Source organism: Aulonocara stuartgranti (assembly GCF_965226115.1).
Source record: "Aulonocara stuartgranti genome assembly, chromosome: 5".
Classification (NCBI taxonomy): domain Eukaryota; kingdom Metazoa; phylum Chordata; class Actinopteri; order Cichliformes; family Cichlidae; genus Aulonocara; species Aulonocara stuartgranti.
In genome coordinates, this window is record NC_138943.1 from 22,939,006 (window position 1) to 22,959,650 (window position 20,645).

General features: G+C 36.8%; 3 protein-coding genes across 5 annotated transcripts in view; 2 read left to right on the forward strand and 1 right to left on the reverse strand.

Annotated features, from left to right (window-relative positions):
• The first annotated feature begins 905 nt into the window (after window positions 1–905).
• On the forward strand, window positions 906–8,257 carry dtex3lb.1 (deltex E3 ubiquitin ligase 3L b, tandem duplicate 1). 3 transcript variants are annotated; one of them, XM_082533345.1, is made up of 12 exons: window positions 906–1,187; window positions 1,461–1,515; window positions 1,990–2,185; window positions 2,337–2,503; window positions 4,020–4,082; window positions 4,398–4,460; window positions 4,733–4,795; window positions 5,223–5,421; window positions 5,640–5,827; window positions 5,908–5,994; window positions 6,125–6,208; window positions 6,323–8,257. In XM_082533345.1, exons 2-12 carry the CDS (start codon window positions 1,477–1,479, stop codon window positions 7,607–7,609), a joined length of 2,436 nt encoding a protein of 811 aa, XP_082389471.1. In that variant the 5' UTR covers window positions 906–1,187; window positions 1,461–1,476; the 3' UTR covers window positions 7,610–8,257. The 3 variants fall into 3 exon arrangements, with proteins under 3 accessions (XP_082389471.1, XP_082389472.1, XP_082389473.1); XM_082533346.1 differs by having other exon boundaries at window positions 5,640–5,803; XM_082533347.1 differs by lacking the exons at window positions 906–1,187; window positions 1,461–1,515; window positions 1,990–2,185 and adding an exon at window positions 2,606–2,685 and having other exon boundaries at window positions 2,390–2,503.
• Window positions 8,258–8,827: 570 nt separating this feature from the next.
• LOC309707411 (uncharacterized protein) lies at window positions 8,828–20,141 on the forward strand. The gene is made up of 17 exons (XM_082534717.1): window positions 8,828–8,936; window positions 9,224–9,296; window positions 10,183–10,381; window positions 10,516–10,682; window positions 10,760–10,873; window positions 10,960–11,774; window positions 13,977–14,043; window positions 14,196–14,258; window positions 14,574–14,636; window positions 14,909–14,971; window positions 15,399–15,597; window positions 15,788–15,975; window positions 16,056–16,142; window positions 16,273–16,356; window positions 16,471–17,637; window positions 17,769–17,986; window positions 18,092–20,141. Exons 2-17 carry the CDS (start codon window positions 9,246–9,248, stop codon window positions 18,159–18,161), a joined length of 3,615 nt encoding a protein of 1,204 aa, XP_082390843.1. The 5' UTR covers window positions 8,828–8,936; window positions 9,224–9,245; the 3' UTR covers window positions 18,162–20,141.
• The window catches only part of lrp1aa (low density lipoprotein receptor-related protein 1Aa), a 100,047-nt gene continuing 97,942 nt past the window's right edge, over window positions 18,541–20,645 (reverse strand). The window contains exon 89 of the mRNA XM_082533344.1: window positions 18,541–20,450. Coding sequence (XP_082389470.1) covers window positions 20,310–20,450 — 141 coding nt within the window. The 3' untranslated portion in view covers window positions 18,541–20,309. The remainder of the gene's footprint in view (window positions 20,451–20,645) is intronic.

Here is a 20,645-nt window from a genome sequence, read left to right on the forward strand (position 1 = left end):
ATTTCTGCAGAACAAAAGACTGTTTCTGTATAAATTTGTTACCTTTTGTACTTTGCTCTTGTTATGTTTTAATTGCTTTCTTGCTTGCTTATTTACTACGGGTGTACTGTACATGAAAAGCTCGGACTCTTCTGAGTCTAAAAAGGAAATGTTTTTGCAAACTTGAGTTCAGAATATAAAGAATGAAAGGATGTATGTAAAGCTAGAAAAAACAAATTCTCAATTCATATAAAAAAACTGTCAAAACTATGTACAGCAAGTAGGAACAAATAGAATCATGAATTTTATTAATTCAATTTTGTAACAGTTTTATTTTGTGAGTATTTGTGATACAATTTCTACTGAATTTTTGTTATTCTCTTTGATATATAGAAGAGTTATTGTAGGCACAGTCAGTACACTAGTTTTAGGGTGGCCTGGTCAAAGTCAGGACTTAAATCTAATTGAAATACTTTGACATTTTCTTAAACAGGTTGCCCATGCTTGAAAACCCTCCAGTGTTGCTGAATTGTAATAATTTTGAAAAGAATGAGAATGAGCCCCCACAGCAATGTGAAAGACACATTGCCAGTTATTTCAAATGGTTGATGGTAGTTCACAAGTGTGTCACAACCAGTAATTAGGTTTAGGGAGTAATTCATTTTTCATATATGGTCAGGTAGGTTAAAAAAAAAAAACGTAATAAATGAAATCATAATTTAAAAACAGAATTTTTTAAAATTCTCTTTGCCTAATATGAAAATGTGTTTGATGATCTAAAATGTCTTGATGCATGCTCAATCATCCAGGTAAGTAAATCTCCAAAAATCTCCAAAAGTTGATTTGGAGATGATCTAAAACATGTCAGAATGTCAATATGCAAACAAACAAAAACAACAAGTAACCAGGAAGGGAGCATATACTTTTTCACTATACTTTACACCACCTCACACACAGAGAGAGATGCAAGCATTTAACACACCGTATTTCACATCAACTGTAAACTTTATTTGAAATATCTAGCGAATAATAAGTCAAACATAAACAGATAGTTTATTTCCACGGCCATTTTAACTGAGCCAACGGATTTTATTTGTGCAGCAAATGAAAAAAATTTGGTGCGATCACTGTGACGCTCTTGTTGTGGAGGTAGAACGTTTTCGCTTTCGTTTATCAGCAAAAGTCACTTTTTAAAGTAGCCAGCAAAGGTAAGTGGAAGCTTCATATTTACGAGCAATAAATGTGATTCGGTAAGCACAATGTGTATATTTAATGTGTAAATTAAATATAACACATAAAAAAAATGATATTTGCATTAAGGAAATGAAGTAAAGAGATAATAACGGTTCTCAGTACGCCATTTTGAACAATATCCTACTGAGAAAATTTTTTTTAAAATTCACCAGATAAAGAACTTTTGAATGTTTGAATAAAAAGGTATGTTTCGTGGGCCTAAGCTGTTTGTTTGGTGTGTTTTGAAGGGAAAAGACTGTCACTATGTCAGCGAACGTCTATGAAGCTGAGCCCATGAAAGTCGTAAGTTGCAGAAACCACGGCCATGAACCAGCCAACCAACACTTCATCAGACTGAAAAATAGCTTTAAAAGGAGCGTTGGCATTAAACATGATCAATACATTTTCACAGTGACTTGCTACAATAAAAGACGTACAATAGTTAAGAAAAACAGCATTTCGACACATTGATTTTCTTTTATATTTACAAATACTTTTCTCCCTTACAGTTTTATAGTAAACTACTAAGAGTAACAGTCAGTAACATCCAACATATATTGAAACAACTGTATTTAGTCTATCTAGAGTTTTAAGGTGACAATTTTGAAATTATGATAAAAGTAGTTAATCTCACATTATTTATGTATACTATATATATGAAAAATGCACACTAAAACATCTATGTTTACAATGTTAGGAAGATCTAAGCTTGTTTAAATAAATTAAAAATTAAAATTAAATTAAATTAAAAAGTGTTTTATTATGTTTCTATCACAGGATGATGAAGAAGTTCTATTTGTCCTCTCATTGAAGTGGACAAATCTAAAAGAACCACAAAAAGTGAAGAGGCTAGAGACTCGTCTACATAGAATGCTTCAGACTTGGTTCAATAAATGCAAACATAAGGTGGACTGTGCAGTGGAAAGGACCTTAAAAGATGGCCGTGTTGTGGTAAAGGCTAAACCAGCTCAAGGTGCAGTATAGTCTTGAATAACTTTAATATCTTTCTTAACTTATTCAATAAACAATTACTGAATTATAACTTATTCAGTAAAAGTATATTTTGACTTAATTCAGTATATTTATGTTGGTTTTAGAAAAGAGTTCATTTTTTGTCTTTTAAGCCCTGGCTGATCTTCAGAAACTGAATAACCAAACACTAACTGGGAGGGATGGACAATCAGTCACCATAATATCCATCAGTCTCACACTGCCATCTCCAGAGCTCGATACACAAGTACCAGAGGATGCTTCAATTAACCTTTCTGCATCTCTGCAAGAGTTACAAACGGTATGTACGATGTGATAAAGCATCAACAAATGGAATAGAAATGTTATATGCCATTCCATTAAATGTACTGTACTGTATTATGATGTACTGTATTTTTAACAGGAACAGGTTCAAAAAAGTGAACAAAGTAATGCCCCTAAAGAAGAGGTGCACTCTTGTTCCGTCCCAGTGGGTCATTTCTGGTATGTGAGCCACATGTACGAAGAGGAAATGAAACTTATAGAGAAAGAGAATGGGGTTAAAATCATGGCAGATGTGAAGGTGAGATTTGAAGAAGACCAAAAACATGGGAGACCAGACCGTGCTCTCGAGGAGTTTGAAAACCTTGTCCAGAAAAGCTTAGTTGAATCCTGTGGCTCAGTTATTCCTCTCAAGTTCATAGAGTCAGATGAGTGGGGCAACGCCCTGAAAACCATCCAGAAAAAGGAAAGTAAGCTTTTGGTTACTCTGACTTCTGATGTAATGACTGTGCGTGGGCCAGGACAAAGTCAAGATGTTATGAGTAAGTGCTTATATGCAGATGCAATGCAGACAACAAACACACATGGTTCTCTTGCTCAGTTTTATGACCAAGTTCAGCTGGGGAAACAGAGTAGCACAGTTTCTGCAGGTGAAGAAATGTACACTTGTTCCATCCCAGTGGGTCATTTCTGGTATGTGAACCACATGTACGAAGAGGAAATGAAACGTATAGAAAAAAAGAATGGGGTTAAAATCATGGCAGATATGAAGGTGAGATATGAAGTAGACCAAAAACATGGGAGACCAGACAATGCTCTCGATGAGTTTGTAAACCTTGTCCAGAAAAGCTCAGCTGAATCCAGTCGCTCAGTTATTCCTCTCAAGTTCATAGATTCAGATCAGTGGGGCGATGCACTGAAAACCATCCAGGAAAAAGAAAACAAGCTTTTGATTACTCTGACCTCTGAAACAATGACTGTGCGTGGACCAACACAAAGTCAAGAGGCCATCAAAAAGTTATTAAATGCAGATACACATCGGAAAAGAAACACAGATGCTTCTCATCAAGAGTATGAAAGAGAGACTCAAGAATCACTGAAGATTGACATGACCATCAAAGATGATTTCCCGCATGCAGGACTGATCATTGAGGAGACATTTTGGAAGTTGATGACTAACTCTTATAACAAGGAAATAGAAAAGATCAAAGCTAAGTTTAACGTAGCATTCAATGATTCAGACATTGATCAAGGCAAAGTTAATGTCACAGCTCTCTACAAGAAAGAAGGAAATGCCTCAATGGAGAGCCACGCCCTCAGAGCACTTCTCTGTCTACACCAGAGGTTTGTTTCATCCTAATTCCATGGTGCCACTGGGTTCAGTGGCACAATCATTTCTCAATCAGAGGGGGCCTCCAATGAGCCTGTGTTGAATGGCCAATCAGCAAACAGGAAGCACAACATTGACCCACCAACTGACAGTGGGAAAAGAGCAGGTGACCAAAGTGATGAAAGGTGTTTGATTTATTTTTAAAAGTCTTTCTTCATTATTATAGATGCAGCATTCTGCTTTGAGTGACAACCAGCAACATTCATCACCTACAGATACAACTGCTGCAGTAAGTGTTTTGCCGAGTTTGTGTGCTTATGCTTCATCTGTTCTATAAAGCATAACCAGTTCCAGCTTTTATCCATATTCTTGTAAAAAGTAAGTAAAAGTGAAAGCACACAAGCTCAGCTAACCTCAGCTGATCAGGTTCATGAGTGAAGAAACTTCATAAGGTTGCAAATTTGTTACAGGAGCTTTGGTGTTAAAGGGTCATTAAATAATCAACTTTAGTGAATATCCACCTTCATTAGCACCAATAAACTTCTTTTTTAAGTTGACACAACACTTTTTTTATACTTAAAAAGCCGTCCTCCCATTATTATAGGTGCAGCATTCTTCTTTGAGTGTCAACCAGCAACACCTAACACCAATTGATACACCTGGTGCAGTAAGTGTTTTTGTGAGTTTCTGTGTGTTACGTACGTTTTCGAGAATTAAGCACACAAGATCAACATAATAATCTCAGCTGATCCACTCTGGAGGTTCATCAGTGAAAAAAACTTTGTAAGATTGCAAAATTTTGGGGGTTAATTCAGTCATTAAATAGCCATAGTTATTATCTTCATTGGGAGCAGTATGCTTGTTTTTGTTTTGTTTTGTTTTACTTTCAACACAAGAGTTTGTTTTTATACTTAAAAAGACTTTTTATCATTATTAAAGGTGCAGCCTTCTGCTATGGGCAAAAATGAGCAACATCTAAAACCTACCGATACACCTGCTGCAGTAAGTGTTTTGATCAGTTTGTGTGTGTATGATTAAGTTCTCAGTAACACAAAACAAGCTCCAGCTCCAAACAAGATTATGTGAAAGTGAAAGTATTGATTACACAAGATCAATATGATAATCTCAGCTGATCAACAGTGGAGGTTCAGGAGATACATGATCAATGCTGTGTAAAGCTGTTCAGTGTGACTGTGATCGCCAGTGAGAAGATTTGTAAAGTTGTTCAAGCTGAAAATGTGAAAATATGACATGTGGCTAACCTCACACTATTTATCTGCATTGTAAAAGTGAAAAAATAATTCTAAAGATATAAATTTAAACAATGATTAAAATGGCTTTTAGATATTTTTATTTTCATTGAATATCATAGGATTACACAGATTTACACTGCTTTATCAATTGTTTATTTCATTTCTTTTTATCACAGGTTGAAGATGGAGCTCTCATTGTTCTCTCACTGAAGTGGACAAAGTCTGATGATGAACCACAAAAAACAAAGAAGCCTGAGACTAGTCTACAGAAAATGCTTCAGTCCTGGTTCAACAAATGTATACCTAATGTGGACTGTTCAGTGAAAAGGATCCTAAAAGATGGGAGTGCAGTGATAAACATTAAACCAGCTCCAGGTGCAGTCAAGTCCTACATAATCATTTGATTAATAATCATCTGATTAATCTACTGTCTTTATAACTTCCCCAAAATACATAGTGTTATACACACACACACACACACACACACACACACACACACACACACACACACACACACACACACACACACACACTGACTTCTTCCTGTATATTTATATTGGTTAAAAAAAATTCTTTATGTTTTTTCTTTTAAGCTATCACTGAGCTTCAGAAACTGAGTAAAGAAACACTAACTGAGAAGGAAACTGAGAAGGGAGCTGGGAAGGGAAAAAAAACAACGGTCACCATAACATCCATCAGTCTGAAACTGCCATCTCCAGAGCTCAATACACAACTACTTACTGAAGATGATTCTTCAGTAAGTCTACCAGAGCCACAAACTGTATGTAAAATGTAGTAAATCATTAAAAAACAAATATTAATGCATGCTATTGAATTTAATAATGTATTGTATTTTAACAGGAGCAAGATCAACAGGGGGAGCAGAGTGAAACAGGTTCTACAGCTGGAGACCAGATGGGTGCTTCTTTCATGCCAAAGACAAAAAATGTATGTACTGGGTCATAAATTAAAAGTTTATCAAAATATTAATGAGATATACTGTATAGTGTATGTATATAAGTGCATTATACAGTATACAGTATGTATATAAACGATATACTGTATGTTTTTTCAACAGGAGCACATTCAGCCAGGGAAGGAGAGTAACACAGGTTCTACAACTGAAGAAGATAGTGGTACTTCCCCAATGTACTTACAAACTGTATGTACTGTGTCATTAATTACAAACATAAAAATGAAAAAGAAGATCTTCAACAAACAAACATAATGATCTTTTTTTTTTAAAAGATTATTTTACCTTTTTTTTAATCTTCAGGAGCAAGTTCAGGTGGGGAAACAGAGTAGCAGAGATCCTGCAGGTGAAGAAATGTACCCTTGTTCTGTCCCAGTGGGTCTTTTCTGGTACGTGAGCCACATGTACGAAGAGGAAATGAAACTTATAGAGAAAGAGAATGGAGTTAAAATCATGGCAGATGTGAAGGTGAGATTTGAAGAAGACCAAAAACATGGGAGACCAGACCGTGCTCTCGAGGAGTTTGAAAACCTTGTCCAGAAAAGCTTAGTTGAATCCTGTGGCTCAGTTATTCCTCTCAAGTTCATAGAGTCAGATGAGTGGGGCAACGCCCTGAAAACCATCCAGAAAAAGGAAAGTAAGCTTTTGGTTACTCTGACTTCTGATGTAATGACTGTGCGTGGGCCAGGACAAAGTCAAGATGTTATGAGTAAGTGCTTATATGCAGATGCAATGCAGACAACAAACACACATGGTTCTCTTGCTCAGTTTTATGACCAAGTTCAGCTGGGGAAACAGAGTAGCACAGTTTCTGCAGGTGAAGAAATGTACACTTGTTCCATCCCAGTGGGTCATTTCTGGTACGTGAGCCACATGTACGAAGAGGAAATGAAACTTATAGAGAAAGAGAATGGAGTTAAAATCATGGCAGATGTGAAGGTGAGATTTGAAGAAGACCAAAAACATGGGAGACCAGACCGTGCTCTCGATGAGTTTGAAAACCTTGTCCTGAAAAGCTTAGTTGAATCCAGTGGCTCAGTTATTCCTCTCAAGTTCATAGATTCAGATCAGTGGGGCGATGCACTGAAAACCATCCAGAAAAAGAAAAACAAGCTTTTGGTTACTCTGACCTCTGAAACAATGACTGTGCGTGGACCAGGACAAAGTCAAGATGTTATCAGTAAGTGCTTATATGCAGATACACATTGGAAAAGAAACACAGATGCTTCTCATCAAGAGTATGAAAGAGAGACTCAAGAATCACTGAAGATTGACATGACCACCAAAGATGATTTCCCGCATGCAGGACTGATCATTGAGAAGACATTTTGGAAGTCGATGACTAACTCTTATAACAAGGAAATAGAAAAGATCAAAGCTAAGTTTAACGTAGCATTCAAAGATTCAGACATTGATCAAGGCAAAGTTAATGTCACAGCTCTCTACAAGAAAGAAGGAAATGCCTCAATGGAGAGCCACGCCCTCAGAGCACTTCTCTGTCTACACCAGAGGTTTGTTTCATCCCAATTCCATGGTGCCACTGGGATCAGTGGCACAATCATGCAGATAAAGAGCAGAAAAGAAACATGAACAGAATGAAAGAGAGACTCAAGACACATCACTGAATATTGACATGACCACCAAAGACCATCTCCCAAATCAAGGATTGATCATGGAAGTTGATGACTACCTCTTATAACAAAGAAATAGAAAATATCAAAGCTAAGTTTAATGTGGAATTTAAAAAATCAGACATTGATCAAGGCAAAGTCAATGTCAAAGCTTTCTACAAAAAAGATGAAGGAAATGCCTCCATGGAGAGCCACGCTGTCAGAGAGCTTCTTTATTTATATCAGAAAACTGCCACATCTCCCATGAACAGTTCAATACTGCTAGTGAAATGAGTTTGTCATGGACATGACAGTAATCTCAGTTTAGTGCTAATATTTTGTGTTATTTGCATGCTTACAATGGGGTTGTTATATTTCACAATGTTACCATGTATCTTTGTTTCGTGCCTTGTGAAGCCTTATAAAAAGTTGGAGATCAGCGAAACAATTTTGCCTTAAACAAAAAGTAAACAAGCTTTGCATGTTGGTGTTTGTGTGAAATGGCTTTACTTTTATTTTGTGTCTCTTCCTACTTTGTAACACAGCTATTCATACTGCATAAATGTTCAATTTAGGATTACTGTAATGGAAATGTGAAATACTGTATATTAAAGGATCTTTCCCACTGCATGTTGAATCTACATGAAAAGATTTCATTTATTTGTAACTGCAAAGAATGGAGGAGCATTTTTAGGACGGAACCACAATATATCACTTTTTTTAAGTGGTGGCAGAAATGCTTTTTTATAAAAGTACAAACACAACACCAGAAAATCTCTGTAGCAAGTGAAACATGAGTAGAATTGGTAACATATTATCAGAAAATGTTTTTGATTTACACTAAAGAAAATGTCAAACAGAAAATTTCCGTAGATTGTAAATGATACATTTTACCTGTTGCATGAGTTATAGCCTGCAGTAAATTATTTTATTTACAGCATCATGCTGTATAGCTGGTATATCCTATATCAACTAAATGAAACAAGTCAGTGCTGTACATGTGTCAGAATCATATGAGACAATAGATATTTATCAGAAGTGAGCTTACACAAACTGCAAACCATGAGATATCAAGCCAGAAAAAACTTGTCCTACAAAAGACATCTTCTGCCCTTTTTCTGGAAATGAAGGGAGGTTTAGTATCCACAGTCATTTTAACTGAGCAAACGGACCTTTAGTCAACAACAGAGGACACTCTGTCCCAAATAAATGACAGAGGCGAACTTGCGTGTTGGGGCGTGACTGTGGCGCTGCAAGCTTTCACTTTCGTTTACAAGGAAAAAACAGTTTAAAGTAGCGAGGCAGGGGTAAGTCTAATACGCAGTAAAGTCATATTTTCAAGATACATTTCTGTTTAGATGATACATAAAACGTGTGATATAACGTTGTGGTTGTTACAGGTTTGGTTAAAATGTAAGACATTAGAAAACTGGAAAGTGAAGTGCAACCAGGAGTGTAGCTCTGCAGGTTAGGTGGAGAACGACGTTAGCTAATTTATGAGAATAGTTTTATATAAAATCACCAAATACAGAATTGTTGGTTGTCTGAGTGCAACACACTGTGTCATGTCGTCTGTGTTTGATGTGTTTTGAAGGAAGACGATCAAAATCTTGAACATGGCCAGTGCAGAGCCCATGGAGGTTGACAGACCTGATGACATGAGCCAAGTATGTAAACTAACACCGAATCAGAATAAAATAATATAGTTTCAGGAACTTTGGTGTTAATGCAGTCATTAAATATCCACAGTGCTTATTTTCAGTAGGAGCCTTACATATTTTAAAGTGCACTTTTGAGGCCACGGTTTGCTTTTATACTTAAAAAGATTTTTTATTTTGGTGAGTTTGTGTGCTTATACTTAATGTCCTCCATTTTTTCCGTATTCTTGTAAAACGTAAAGTGAAACTACTGAGATTACAAGGTCAGCATAATATTAGTTTATTGGCGGTGTCCAAAAGTTGGTTCTGTTCATCTGGACGTAGCGTTTTGTGGGAGAAACGTTTTGTCACTCATCCAAGTGACTTCTTCAGTCTCAGCTGACTGCAGGTTTCCCCAATCTTATAAACAGTACATTTGCATAATGACTGAAACCAGCTCACTGAAGGAACAATGGGCTGGGAGGTCAGTTCCTTAATCTTAATTATACAAATTCTCATGATCATTGATCAACAACCACTGACCAAAACTCACTGATCAAAGACCACTGATCAATGGCCATGAGAATTAGCATAAGATGAAATATAAACCATCAGCATTGTATTGTAAGAGTTGTGAGATTGAGGAACTTAACAATGTGTAAAGCTGTTCAGCGTTACTTTGATCATCAGTAAGAACATTGTAAAGTTCTAAGGCTGCAAGGCGACATCAGTGTGACAAATGTGAAAATATGACACGTAGCTAAGCTCACACTATTCATTATAATACTAAAGAAAATAATTCTAAAAAGATATATCTCAACAATGCTAAACTATACTTATTTAAATTAATGATTTTCAGCATAATATCACAGGCTTACATGTTTTTAGTGTTTTATTATTATTTCTTTTATCACAGGTTGAAGATGGAGCTCTCATTGTTCTCTCACTGAAGTGGATAAAGTCTGATGATGAACCACAAAAAACAAAGAAGCCTGAGACTAGTCTACAGAAAATGCTTCAGTCCTGGTTCAACAAATGTATACCTAATGTGGACTGTTCAGTGAAAAGGATCCTAAAAGATGGGCGTGTTGTGATAAACATTAAACCAGCTCCAGGTGTAAACTCCTACATAATCATCTGATTACTCTCTTATCTTTATAACTTCTCCAAAAAAAGCATTTATTTCTATTTCATTCTGCATATTTATATTGGTTTCAAAAAAGAATCCATTTTGTCTCTGTCTTTTAAGTCCTGACTGAGCTTCAGAAACTGAATAAACAAACACTAACTGGGAAGGATGGAGATTTAGTCACCATAACATCCATCAGTCTGACACTGCCATCTCCAGAGCTTGATGCACAAATACCAGAGGATGCTTCAATGAACCCTTCTGCATCTGTGCCAGATCCACAAACTGTATGTAACATGTAGTAAATTATTAAAAACCAATATAAATGAATTCTGTTAAAATTAATGATGTACTGTATTTGTAGGATCAGGTTCAACTGGGAAAGCAAAGTAAAGCAGTTTCAGCAGGTGGAGAACAGACAGGTGCTTCAGAGGATGCTTTGACAAACCATCGTACATTTGTGCCGGCTCCACAAACTGTATGCACTGTGTAGTAAATCATTAAAAATACACACACGTTGTTGTTGTTGCTGTTGTTGCTCATTTGTTTATTTGTTTATACCAGGACCAAGTTCAGGAGGGGAAACAGAGTAGCACAGTTTCTGCAGGTGAAGAGATTTGCACTTGTTCCATCCCAGTGGGTCATTTCTGGTATGTGAACCACATGTACGAAGAGGAAATGCAACATATAGAAAAAAAGAATGGGGTTAAAATCATGGCAGATGTGAAGGTGAGATTTGAAGTAGACCAAAAACATGGGAGCCCAGACAATGCTCTCGAGGAGTTTGCAAACCTTGTCCAGAAAAGCTTAGTTGAATCCAGTGGCTCAGTTATTCCTTTCAAGTTCATAGAGTCAGAACAGTGGGGCGATGCACTGAAAACAATCCAGGAAAAAGAAAACAAGCTTTTGGTTACTCTGACCTCTGAAACAATGACTGTGCGTGGGCCAACACAAAGTCAAGAGGCCATGAAAAAGTTCTTAAATGCAGATACAGAGCAGAAAAGAAACACAGATGCTTCTCATGAAGAGTATAAAAGAGAGACTCAAGATACATCACTGAAGATTGACGTGACCACCAAAGACCATCTGATGCATATGGGACTAACGATGGAGGAGAGCTACTGGAAGGTGATGATTACCTCTTGCAGTGAGAAGATAGCAAAGATCAAAGCTAAGTTTAATGTGGAACTGAAAGAATCAGATATTGGTCAAGGCAAAGTCAATGTCAAAGCCTTATACAAGAAAGATGAAGGAAATGCCTCCATGGAGAGCCACGCTGTCAGAGAGCTTTTTCATTTATATCAGAAAACTGCCACATCTCCCATGAATGTCTCCCAGTCCAGTGCTGCTACTGGAATATGGGGTTGGTTGTGGCTATGGTAGCAATCTCAGTCTAGTGTTAAACTCTTGTGTTATTTGCATGCTTACAGTGGAATTTGTATATATTTCATAATGCTACCATGTAGCTTTGTATTGTGTCTTCTGAAACCTTTGTTCAACCCAATCTCTAAATTCCACCATGTTTGCTGAAACATGGCAACAAGAAATAAAAAGGTTTTTTTTGCATGTTGGCGTTTGTGTGTAATAACTTTCCTTTTATCTTGTGCCTCTTCCTACATTTTAAGGCAACCTCCTCAGTGTTGGGAAGGTTACTTTTAAAATGTTTTCCACTACAGATTACAGAATACACGCCCCAAAATGTATTTTGTAACGTATTTTTTTGTAACGTGTGCTCTGAACCCACAGAAGGATAACGTTACTCAATGAGAGTAAAGTATTCTGAATACTTTGGATTACTTAATATATTATCATGCTTTTTACAACTACATGAATGTACTATTGCTGTGTGATTTATTACTATTATTGAAGGCTACTCGCCATACCAATACCAACTAGATTTTTAAATCTTAATATGAAATGAGTAACAGTAGGGTGGACATTAGGTAAGGCTGCACTTTTTGCAGCGGCCGCGTATATAAAACAGGTCCGCCGAACTGTAAGGGACCTCTGGCTACGTCGGGTTCCGCTCGTAGCCGAAAACTAGCTTTACTTTGTTGACTGGATCAACTTTGCTAGCGAGAGACAGAGAGAGGCGTTGAAAGGCTGCTCCAACGGAACTTACTGTTTCGGAGGAAAACACGAACACAGTGTACAGTCGAGTTTTAATAGCTTACTTACAACCACGAGGCTATTCTTTAGGGTTATGCCTGTAACACTCTGCCTATTGCCTTCATATTAAATAATTTTTTGAGCAATAATTTTAAAAAATATTTCTTCACGTCATTATGCAAGTAGAGATGACATGGGCCGCGAGCTTGAGACCTAGACATTGTTTTGTGTGGGTTTAAACCGGCCTGGAATTACCAAAAATAGACAGGGGACAGCCTAACAGAGGTGGGCAGTAACGTGTTACTGTAATCTGATTACTTTTTTCAAGTAACTTGACCAACACTGCAGCCTAACATATGAAACAAAGTAACTGTATTCTAAATACCACCTGTTTAAACGGTAACTGTAACGGAATACAGTTACTCATATTTTGTATTTTAAGCACGTAACGTCAGTACACATATTCCATTACTCCCCAACACTGCACCTATACTGCATATAAGATTTTCTGTAGGTATACTGTGTATTAAAGGATCATTCCCACTGTATACTGCATCTAAAAATACATACGATTAAATTAATTATAATAAATGAGGACAGAGGGGCATTTTTAAGGCTAAGAAAAAAGTTCATCACAGCATTTTTAAAAATGTTATAAAAATACAAACAGAACACCAAAACCTTTTACAGTGAGTGGAAAATGAGTAGAATTTGTGAAATATCAGCAGAAAATGTACTTGAGGTACTTTAAAGTTAAAACCAAAATTTTCAGTGGATTCTGGCATTCTGGTATACATTTGACCTTTTATTTGAGTTATAGGCTATTATTAATACTTTTCCCTCAGGTATCATAGTTCTGAAGGGAGTCAAAGATGAAATAAAAATCAATGCAGTGTTCGTCAGAATCATATAAGACAGAAGATATTTAACAAAAACGATCTTACACAAACTCTTAAAAATATCTGAAACATAAAGCAGACAACATACATGTAACATAAAGAACATTTTCTGTAGTTTTCTAGCAATGAAGAAGGATTTAGTTTCCACAGTCAGCTAAGCGAACAGACCTCTTGCCAACACTGCTGGAAATGACAGAGGTGCACTTGCGTGTTTGGAGTGTGACGCAGATCCTTATTGCGGAGCTGCAAGCTTTCGCTTTCGTTTATAAGGAAGTACCAGTGTTTAAAGTAGCGAGGCAGGAGTAAGTCATATACGAGGTAAAGTAATATTTTCCAGGTATATTTCTGTTCAGATACACACATTTGTACAGGTTTGGCTAAAATGTAAGACATAAGGAAACTGGAAAGTGGAGTGTATCCGAGAGTGTAGCTCTGCAGGATAGTCGGAGAGCAACGTTAGCTAATTTATGGAAACGTTTTTTTTATATATAAAATCAGCAAATAAAGAATTGCTGGTTGTTTGAGTAAAAAACACACTGTTGTTATGTCGTCTGTTTGTGTTGTGTTTTGAAGGAAGACGATCAAAATCGGAAACATGGACACGGACATGGTGGAACCCATGGAGGTTGACGACCAGAGCGTACGTAAACTAGCACCGAATCAGAATACAATAATATTGTTACAGGAAATGTGGTGTTAATGCAGTCATTAAGGAGGAGCGGCGTTCAAATGTCACTTTTGACACCACACTTTGTTTGATTTATTTTTAAAAGTCTTTCTTCATTATTATAGATGCAGCATTCTGCTTTGAGTGACAACCAGCAACATTCATCACCTACAGATACAACTGCTGCAGTAAGTGTTTTGCCGAGTTTGTGTGCTTATGCTTCATCTGTTCTATAAAACATAACCAGTTCCAGCTTTTATCCATATTCTTGTAAAAAGTAAGTAAAAGTGAAAGCACACAAGCTCAGCTAACCTCAGCTGATCAGGTTCATGAGTGAAGAAACTTCATAAGGTTGCAAATTTGTTACAGGAGCTTTGGTGTTAAAGGGTCATTAAATAATCAACTTTAGTGAATATCCACCTTCATTAGCACCAATAAACTTCTTTTTTAAGTTGACACAACACTTTTTTTATACTTAAAAAGCCGTCCTCCCATTATTATAGGTGCAGCATTCTTCTTTGAGTGTCAACCAGCAACACCTAACACCAATTGATACACCTGGTGCAGTAAGTGTTTTTGTGAGTTTCTGTGTGTTACGTACGTTTTCGAGAATTAAGCACACAAGATCAACATAATAATCTCAGCTGATCCACTCTGGAGGTTCATCAGTGAAAAAAACTTTGTAAGATTGCAAAATTTTGGGGGTTAATTCAGTCATTAAATAGCCATAGTTATTATCTTCATTGGGAGCAGTATGCTTGTTTTTGCTTTGTTTTGTTTTACTTTCAACACAAGAGTTTGTTTTTATACTTAAAAAGACTTTTTATCATTATTAAAGGTGCAGCCTTCTGCTATGGGCAAAAATGAGCAACATCTAAAACCTACCGATACACCTGCTGCAGTAAGTGTTTTGATCAGTTTGTGTGTGTATGATTAAGTTCTCAGTAACACAAAACAAGCTCCAGCTCCAAACAAGATTATGTGAAAGTGAAAGTATTGATTACACAAGATCAATATGATAATCTCAGCTGATCAACAGTGGAGGTTCAGGAGATACATGATCAATGCTGTGTAAAGCTGTTCAGTGTGACTGTGATCGCCAGTGAGAAGATTTGTAAAGTTGTTCAAGTTGAAAATGTGAAAATATGACATGTGGCTAACCTCACACTATTTATCTGCATTGTAAAAGTGAAAAAATAATTCTAAAGATATAAATTTAAACAATGATTAAAATGGCTTTTAGATATTTTTATTTTCATTGAATATCATAGGATTACACAGATTTACACTGCTTTATCAATTGTTTATTTCATTTCTTTTTATCACAGGTTGAAGATGGAGCTCTCATTGTTCTCTCACTGAAGTGGACAAAGTCTGATGATGAACCACAAAAAACAAAGAAGCCTGAGACTAGTCTACAGAAAATGCTTCAGTCCTGGTTCAACAATTGTAAACTTAATGTGGACTGTTCAGTGAAAAGGATCCTAAAAGATGGGAGTGCAGTGATAAACATTAAACCAGCTCCAGGTGCAGTCAAGTCCTACATAATCATTTGATTAATAATCATCTGATTAATCTACTGTCTTTATAACTTCTCCAAAATACATAGTGTTATACACACACACACACACACACACACACACACACACACACACACTGACTTCTTCCTGTATATTTATATTGGTTAAAAAAAATTCTTTATGTTTTTTCTTTTAAGCTATCACTGAGCTTCAGAAACTGAGTAAAGAAACACTAACTGAGAAGGAAACTGAGAAGGGAGCTGGGAAGGGAAAAAAAACATCGGTCACCATAACATCCATCAGTCTGACACTGCCATCTCCAGAGCTCGATACACAACTACTTACTGAAGATGATTCTTCAGTAAGTCTACCAGAGCCACAAACTGTATGTAAAATGTAGTAAATCATTAAAAAACAAATATTAATGCATGCTATTGAATTTAATAATGTATTGTATTTTAACAGGAGCAAGATCAACAGGGGGAGCAGAGTGAAACAGGTTCTACAGCTGGAGACCAGATGGGTGCTTCTTTCATGCCAAAGACAAAAAATGTATGTACTGGGTCATAAATTAAAAGTTTATCAAAATATTAATGAGATATACTGTATAGTGTATGTATATAAGTGCATTATACAGTATACAGTATGTATATAAACGATATACTGTATGTTTTTTCAACAGGAGCACATTCAGCCAGGGAAGGAGAGTAACACAGGTTCTACAACTGAAGAAGATAGTGGTACTTCCCCAATGTACTTACAAACTGTATGTACTGTGTCATTAATTACAAACATAAAAATGAAAAAGAAGATCTTCAACAAACAAACATAATGATCTTTTTTTTTTTAAAGATTATTTTACCTTTTTTTTAATCTTCAGGAGCAAGTTCAGGTGGGGAAACAGAGTAGCACAGTTTCTGCAGGTGAAGAAATGTACACTTGTTCTGTCCCAGTGGCTCCTTTCTGGTACGTGAGCCACATGTACGAAGAGGAAATGAAACTTATAGAGAAAGAGAATGGAGTTAAAATCATGGCAGATGTGAAGGTGAGATTTGAAGAAGACCAAAAACATGGGAGACCAGACCGTGCTCTCGAGGAGTTTGCAAACCTTGTCCAGAAAAGCTTAGTTGAATCCAGTGGCTCAGTTATTCCTTTCAAGTTCATAGAGTCAGATCAGTGGGGCGATGCACTGAAAACCATCCAGAAAAAGAAAAACAAGCTTTTGGTTACTCTGACCTCTGAAACAATGACTGTGCGTGGACCAGGACAAAGTCAAGATGTTATCAGTAAGTGCTTATATGCAGATACACATTGGAAAAGAAACACAGATGCTTCTCATCAAGAGTATGAAAGAGAGACTCAAGATACATCACTGAAGATTGACGTGACCACCAAAGACCATCTGATGCATATGGGACTAACGATGGAGGAGAGCTACTGGAAGGTGATGATTACCTCTTGCAGTGAGAAGATAGCAAAGATCAAAGCTAAGTTTAATGTGGAACTGAAAGAATCAGATATTGGTCAAGGCAAAGTCAATGTCAAAGCCTTATACAAGAAAGAAGGAAATGCCTCAATGGAGAGCCACGCCCTCAGAGCACTTCTCTGTCTACACCAGAGGTTTGGTTCATCCCAATTCCATGGTGCCACTGGGTTCAGTGGCACAATCATTTCTCAATCAGAGGGGGCCTCCAATGAGCCTGTGTTGAGTGGCCAATCAGCAAACAGGAAGCACAACATTGACCCACCAACTGACAGTGGGAAAAGAGCAGGTGACCAAAGTGATGAAAGGTGTCCTATATGTTTGGATAAATTCAAAAACAAGAGACAGCTCAACTGTAAACATGAATTTTGTAAAGACTGTCTGAAACAAGCGGAGAAGGCGAATGGGCCCATCTGTCCTATATGCAGAGTTGTCTTTGGTAAGATAGTCGGAGACCAACCAGATGGAAGAATGTCACACCAGATACTCACACTTCCCCTCCCTGGATACTCAGACTGTGGCACCATAAAGATCAGCTATGAGATTTCAAGTGGAACACAGACGGTAAGTGACAATTTTATCTGAATGCTTATGTCCCTGTTTAAAAAAACAAAACATGATTGTGTTTTCATTTGAAGTTTTATAAAAAGAAAAAAAAATGATAAAAATTATTTACTTTCCATTCTGCTTTTAAGGCAAAACATCCCAATCCTGGACAGCACTATTATGGTATTAGTAGAACAGCATATCTTCCAAACAACAAAGAGGGCAATGAAGTGCTGCGACTGCTGAGAAAAGCGTTTGACCAGAGGCTCATTTTTACTATTGGGACATCCAGAACAACTGGAATGGACGGCCAGGTGACCTGGAATGACATTCACCACAAAACATCCCTGTCAGGAGGAGCAGAAAGGTAGAGTAGCCAGGTTTCTTACTTGTGTTGCGGTAAATGTTTTCTTTTACTGTTTTCTCTAATAAAATACTACATGTTAACCTTGGATATGTTCTGTTTCCACAGCTTTGGGTATCCTGACCCTGAGTACCTGAGCAGAGTCAAAGAAGAGTTAAAGGCCAAAGGCATTGAGTGACGTTCTTAATACAAAGTGCAGCTGGATTAAAAATGTTTAAAGATGACTCTTTAAACAGACACTGAAATTCAAATACTCTGTTTTGCTCTTTTCTCTGTTAATGTTTTATCTGATCAGTAAAGTTTAGAATTGACTTCTTTCATTAGCTATATATATTATCTTCAAATACTAAGTGATGATTTTTTTTTCTGTTGATTGTCAAAGTTTTCATCATGTAACAATATAAAATGTAGATTTGCATAAACACAGATTTATATAATCTCAGGTCTACAGTGCTGATGGTCTGACTTTCTGTTTGCCTAATAAATGATTAAATCCTCCACACTGAATTCCTCCTTTTATCAGGACCAATTGTGAACAAAACACAGAACACTGTGGCTTGTTTTCTGTACAATTTTTAAAATTTTATTTATAACAATATCTGTTATTTAGTTTGTAAAGTACTCCAGCAAAAATTAAACATTATTCTCTTTTCAGAAGAAAGTCTGCGCCTCCATGCATTGTGTACTATAAAAGCTATGTGTCATTTTTCATTTTAAAAAACCAAGGACTAATCAAAACAAAAGTCTGGAAATGCACATATGATTTAGCAAAAATGTCCTTTCGGTAAAATGATTGTACTTCTCTCTCAATTAAAGACAAAACATACACGACGGCATAAAATAACACTGGCTTGACAGGTAAGCAAAATAAAAACTTGTTATTGTAGTTACACTGAAGACTTGTGTTACTTTTCACATGCATTAAGATATGGCTGACACATTTCTGACAGAAGCAGCATTTTGGGACAGAGGCTGAGCGTAAGGACGTGTCAGAGCAACCAGAATGGTAGCATTAGCAGCAGCAGGGCACAGAGAAGAGATGGGGAAGGGCTGAAGAAAGAAAACAGAGAAACGCTAAGGATCAAATGAAAATAATGCACTTAAGACAGAGTCATTACACAACTGTGAACATACAGACTTTGATCCTCTGAAGGCAAATTTACTCACAAAGCCAGATGGATGCTACCTGGTCTTTACAGAACAAAAACCAGGGCTGGAGAAGCAGAACACACATAGAAAAGAAATCTTTCCTTCCTTACATTTGACCATAATTGCAGCCTCTACAGGAAGACCAGAAAACAGACGCTAAATAGTGCAAACATGACACTATCTATAAGTCTTCTATCAAAAAAGCCCCCGCCATTGTTAGCCAGCTGTTTTCTGGGCATGTACACACAGCCAGCTACCCACCCATTAAAGTATCACCCCATCTATTGCTTTACATCCATAATCTCCATCCATCACTCTGCCTGGAATGTTTAACCCATAACCACCTTCCACGTTCTTCATATAACTGCACAATCACGCACCAACAAGCCTCTTTATCCTTTCTCCACAGCAACACATCAGCTCCAGCTGTTACACAAAGTGATAAAAACAAACATTTTCTTTACATCTTAAGGTATAAAGCCTACAGTATACACTATACCGTAAAATGTGATATTCTGTGCAAGGAAGACCACACAATCATTTTATGAACATTGTTCTCTGAGAAAGAAAGAAAAATACGTGGAAATACTGTAGTTGCCATCTGGTATTGACATTTTACATGTGCTATACACAAACGGTGCTATCACAAATCTGTCTCACACATTCTTGCCAAGAAGCTCGACAAGATGACAAATGTACCGATTTCAAAAACTTTGAGTTTTTGCCTTTTCCCGCTCAAAGTCGACACAAACAACAGACAGTTGGCACTGGTGAAATGGAACAATGTTTTTGTCTTTTCTATACAATTCATACAAAAATAAAAAATTAAAATTGCTCCAATGATAGCATTTCTTTTTTTTTTTCTTATGATTTCCATGTTTCCATTTCATTTTGCACAGAGGTAGTGGCTATTTAGGTAAAGGGTAAGGGACGAAGTGGAAATTAAAAATCTCTCATAGAAAATGTTATTTGTTTTTGACCAGAGGAATCTCAAAAGAACAAAATATAATACTGCAATCACATACAAAAGTAGTCCTTCATTTTTGTACATTTTATACAGTGTTCACATGGTTTATCAATTTTCTCTCACACTTTTTATTGATTTTTTTTTGTTCAATTTTTCTTTAAAAGGCAAGAATGGGGGGGTGTTTGGAATAGCGTGATCCGGCACCAAGGTCTATGCCAGTGGGTCCACAAGGGGCTCCTCATCTCCACGGGATAGCAACTCCTTCTTCTCATCTGTGCTGGCCAGAGAGTTGCGGCTGTTGTGAGCTCCCATATACAGAGTGGCATAAACTGGGTTGGTGAAGTTAGTGGGCTGGAAGGAAGAAAAATGATCCATCACATCATGTTTAAAACACTGAAGTTTAGCATCACGAATATACAGTGCTGTGCAAAAGTCTTCAGTCATTCCAATTTTTTTTTATATTTTGCAAGATAAATGTGGAATAGATGCTGGATTTATTGTGCAAACATACATGGAAATGCAGTATAACCAGCTTTATTCTTCAAC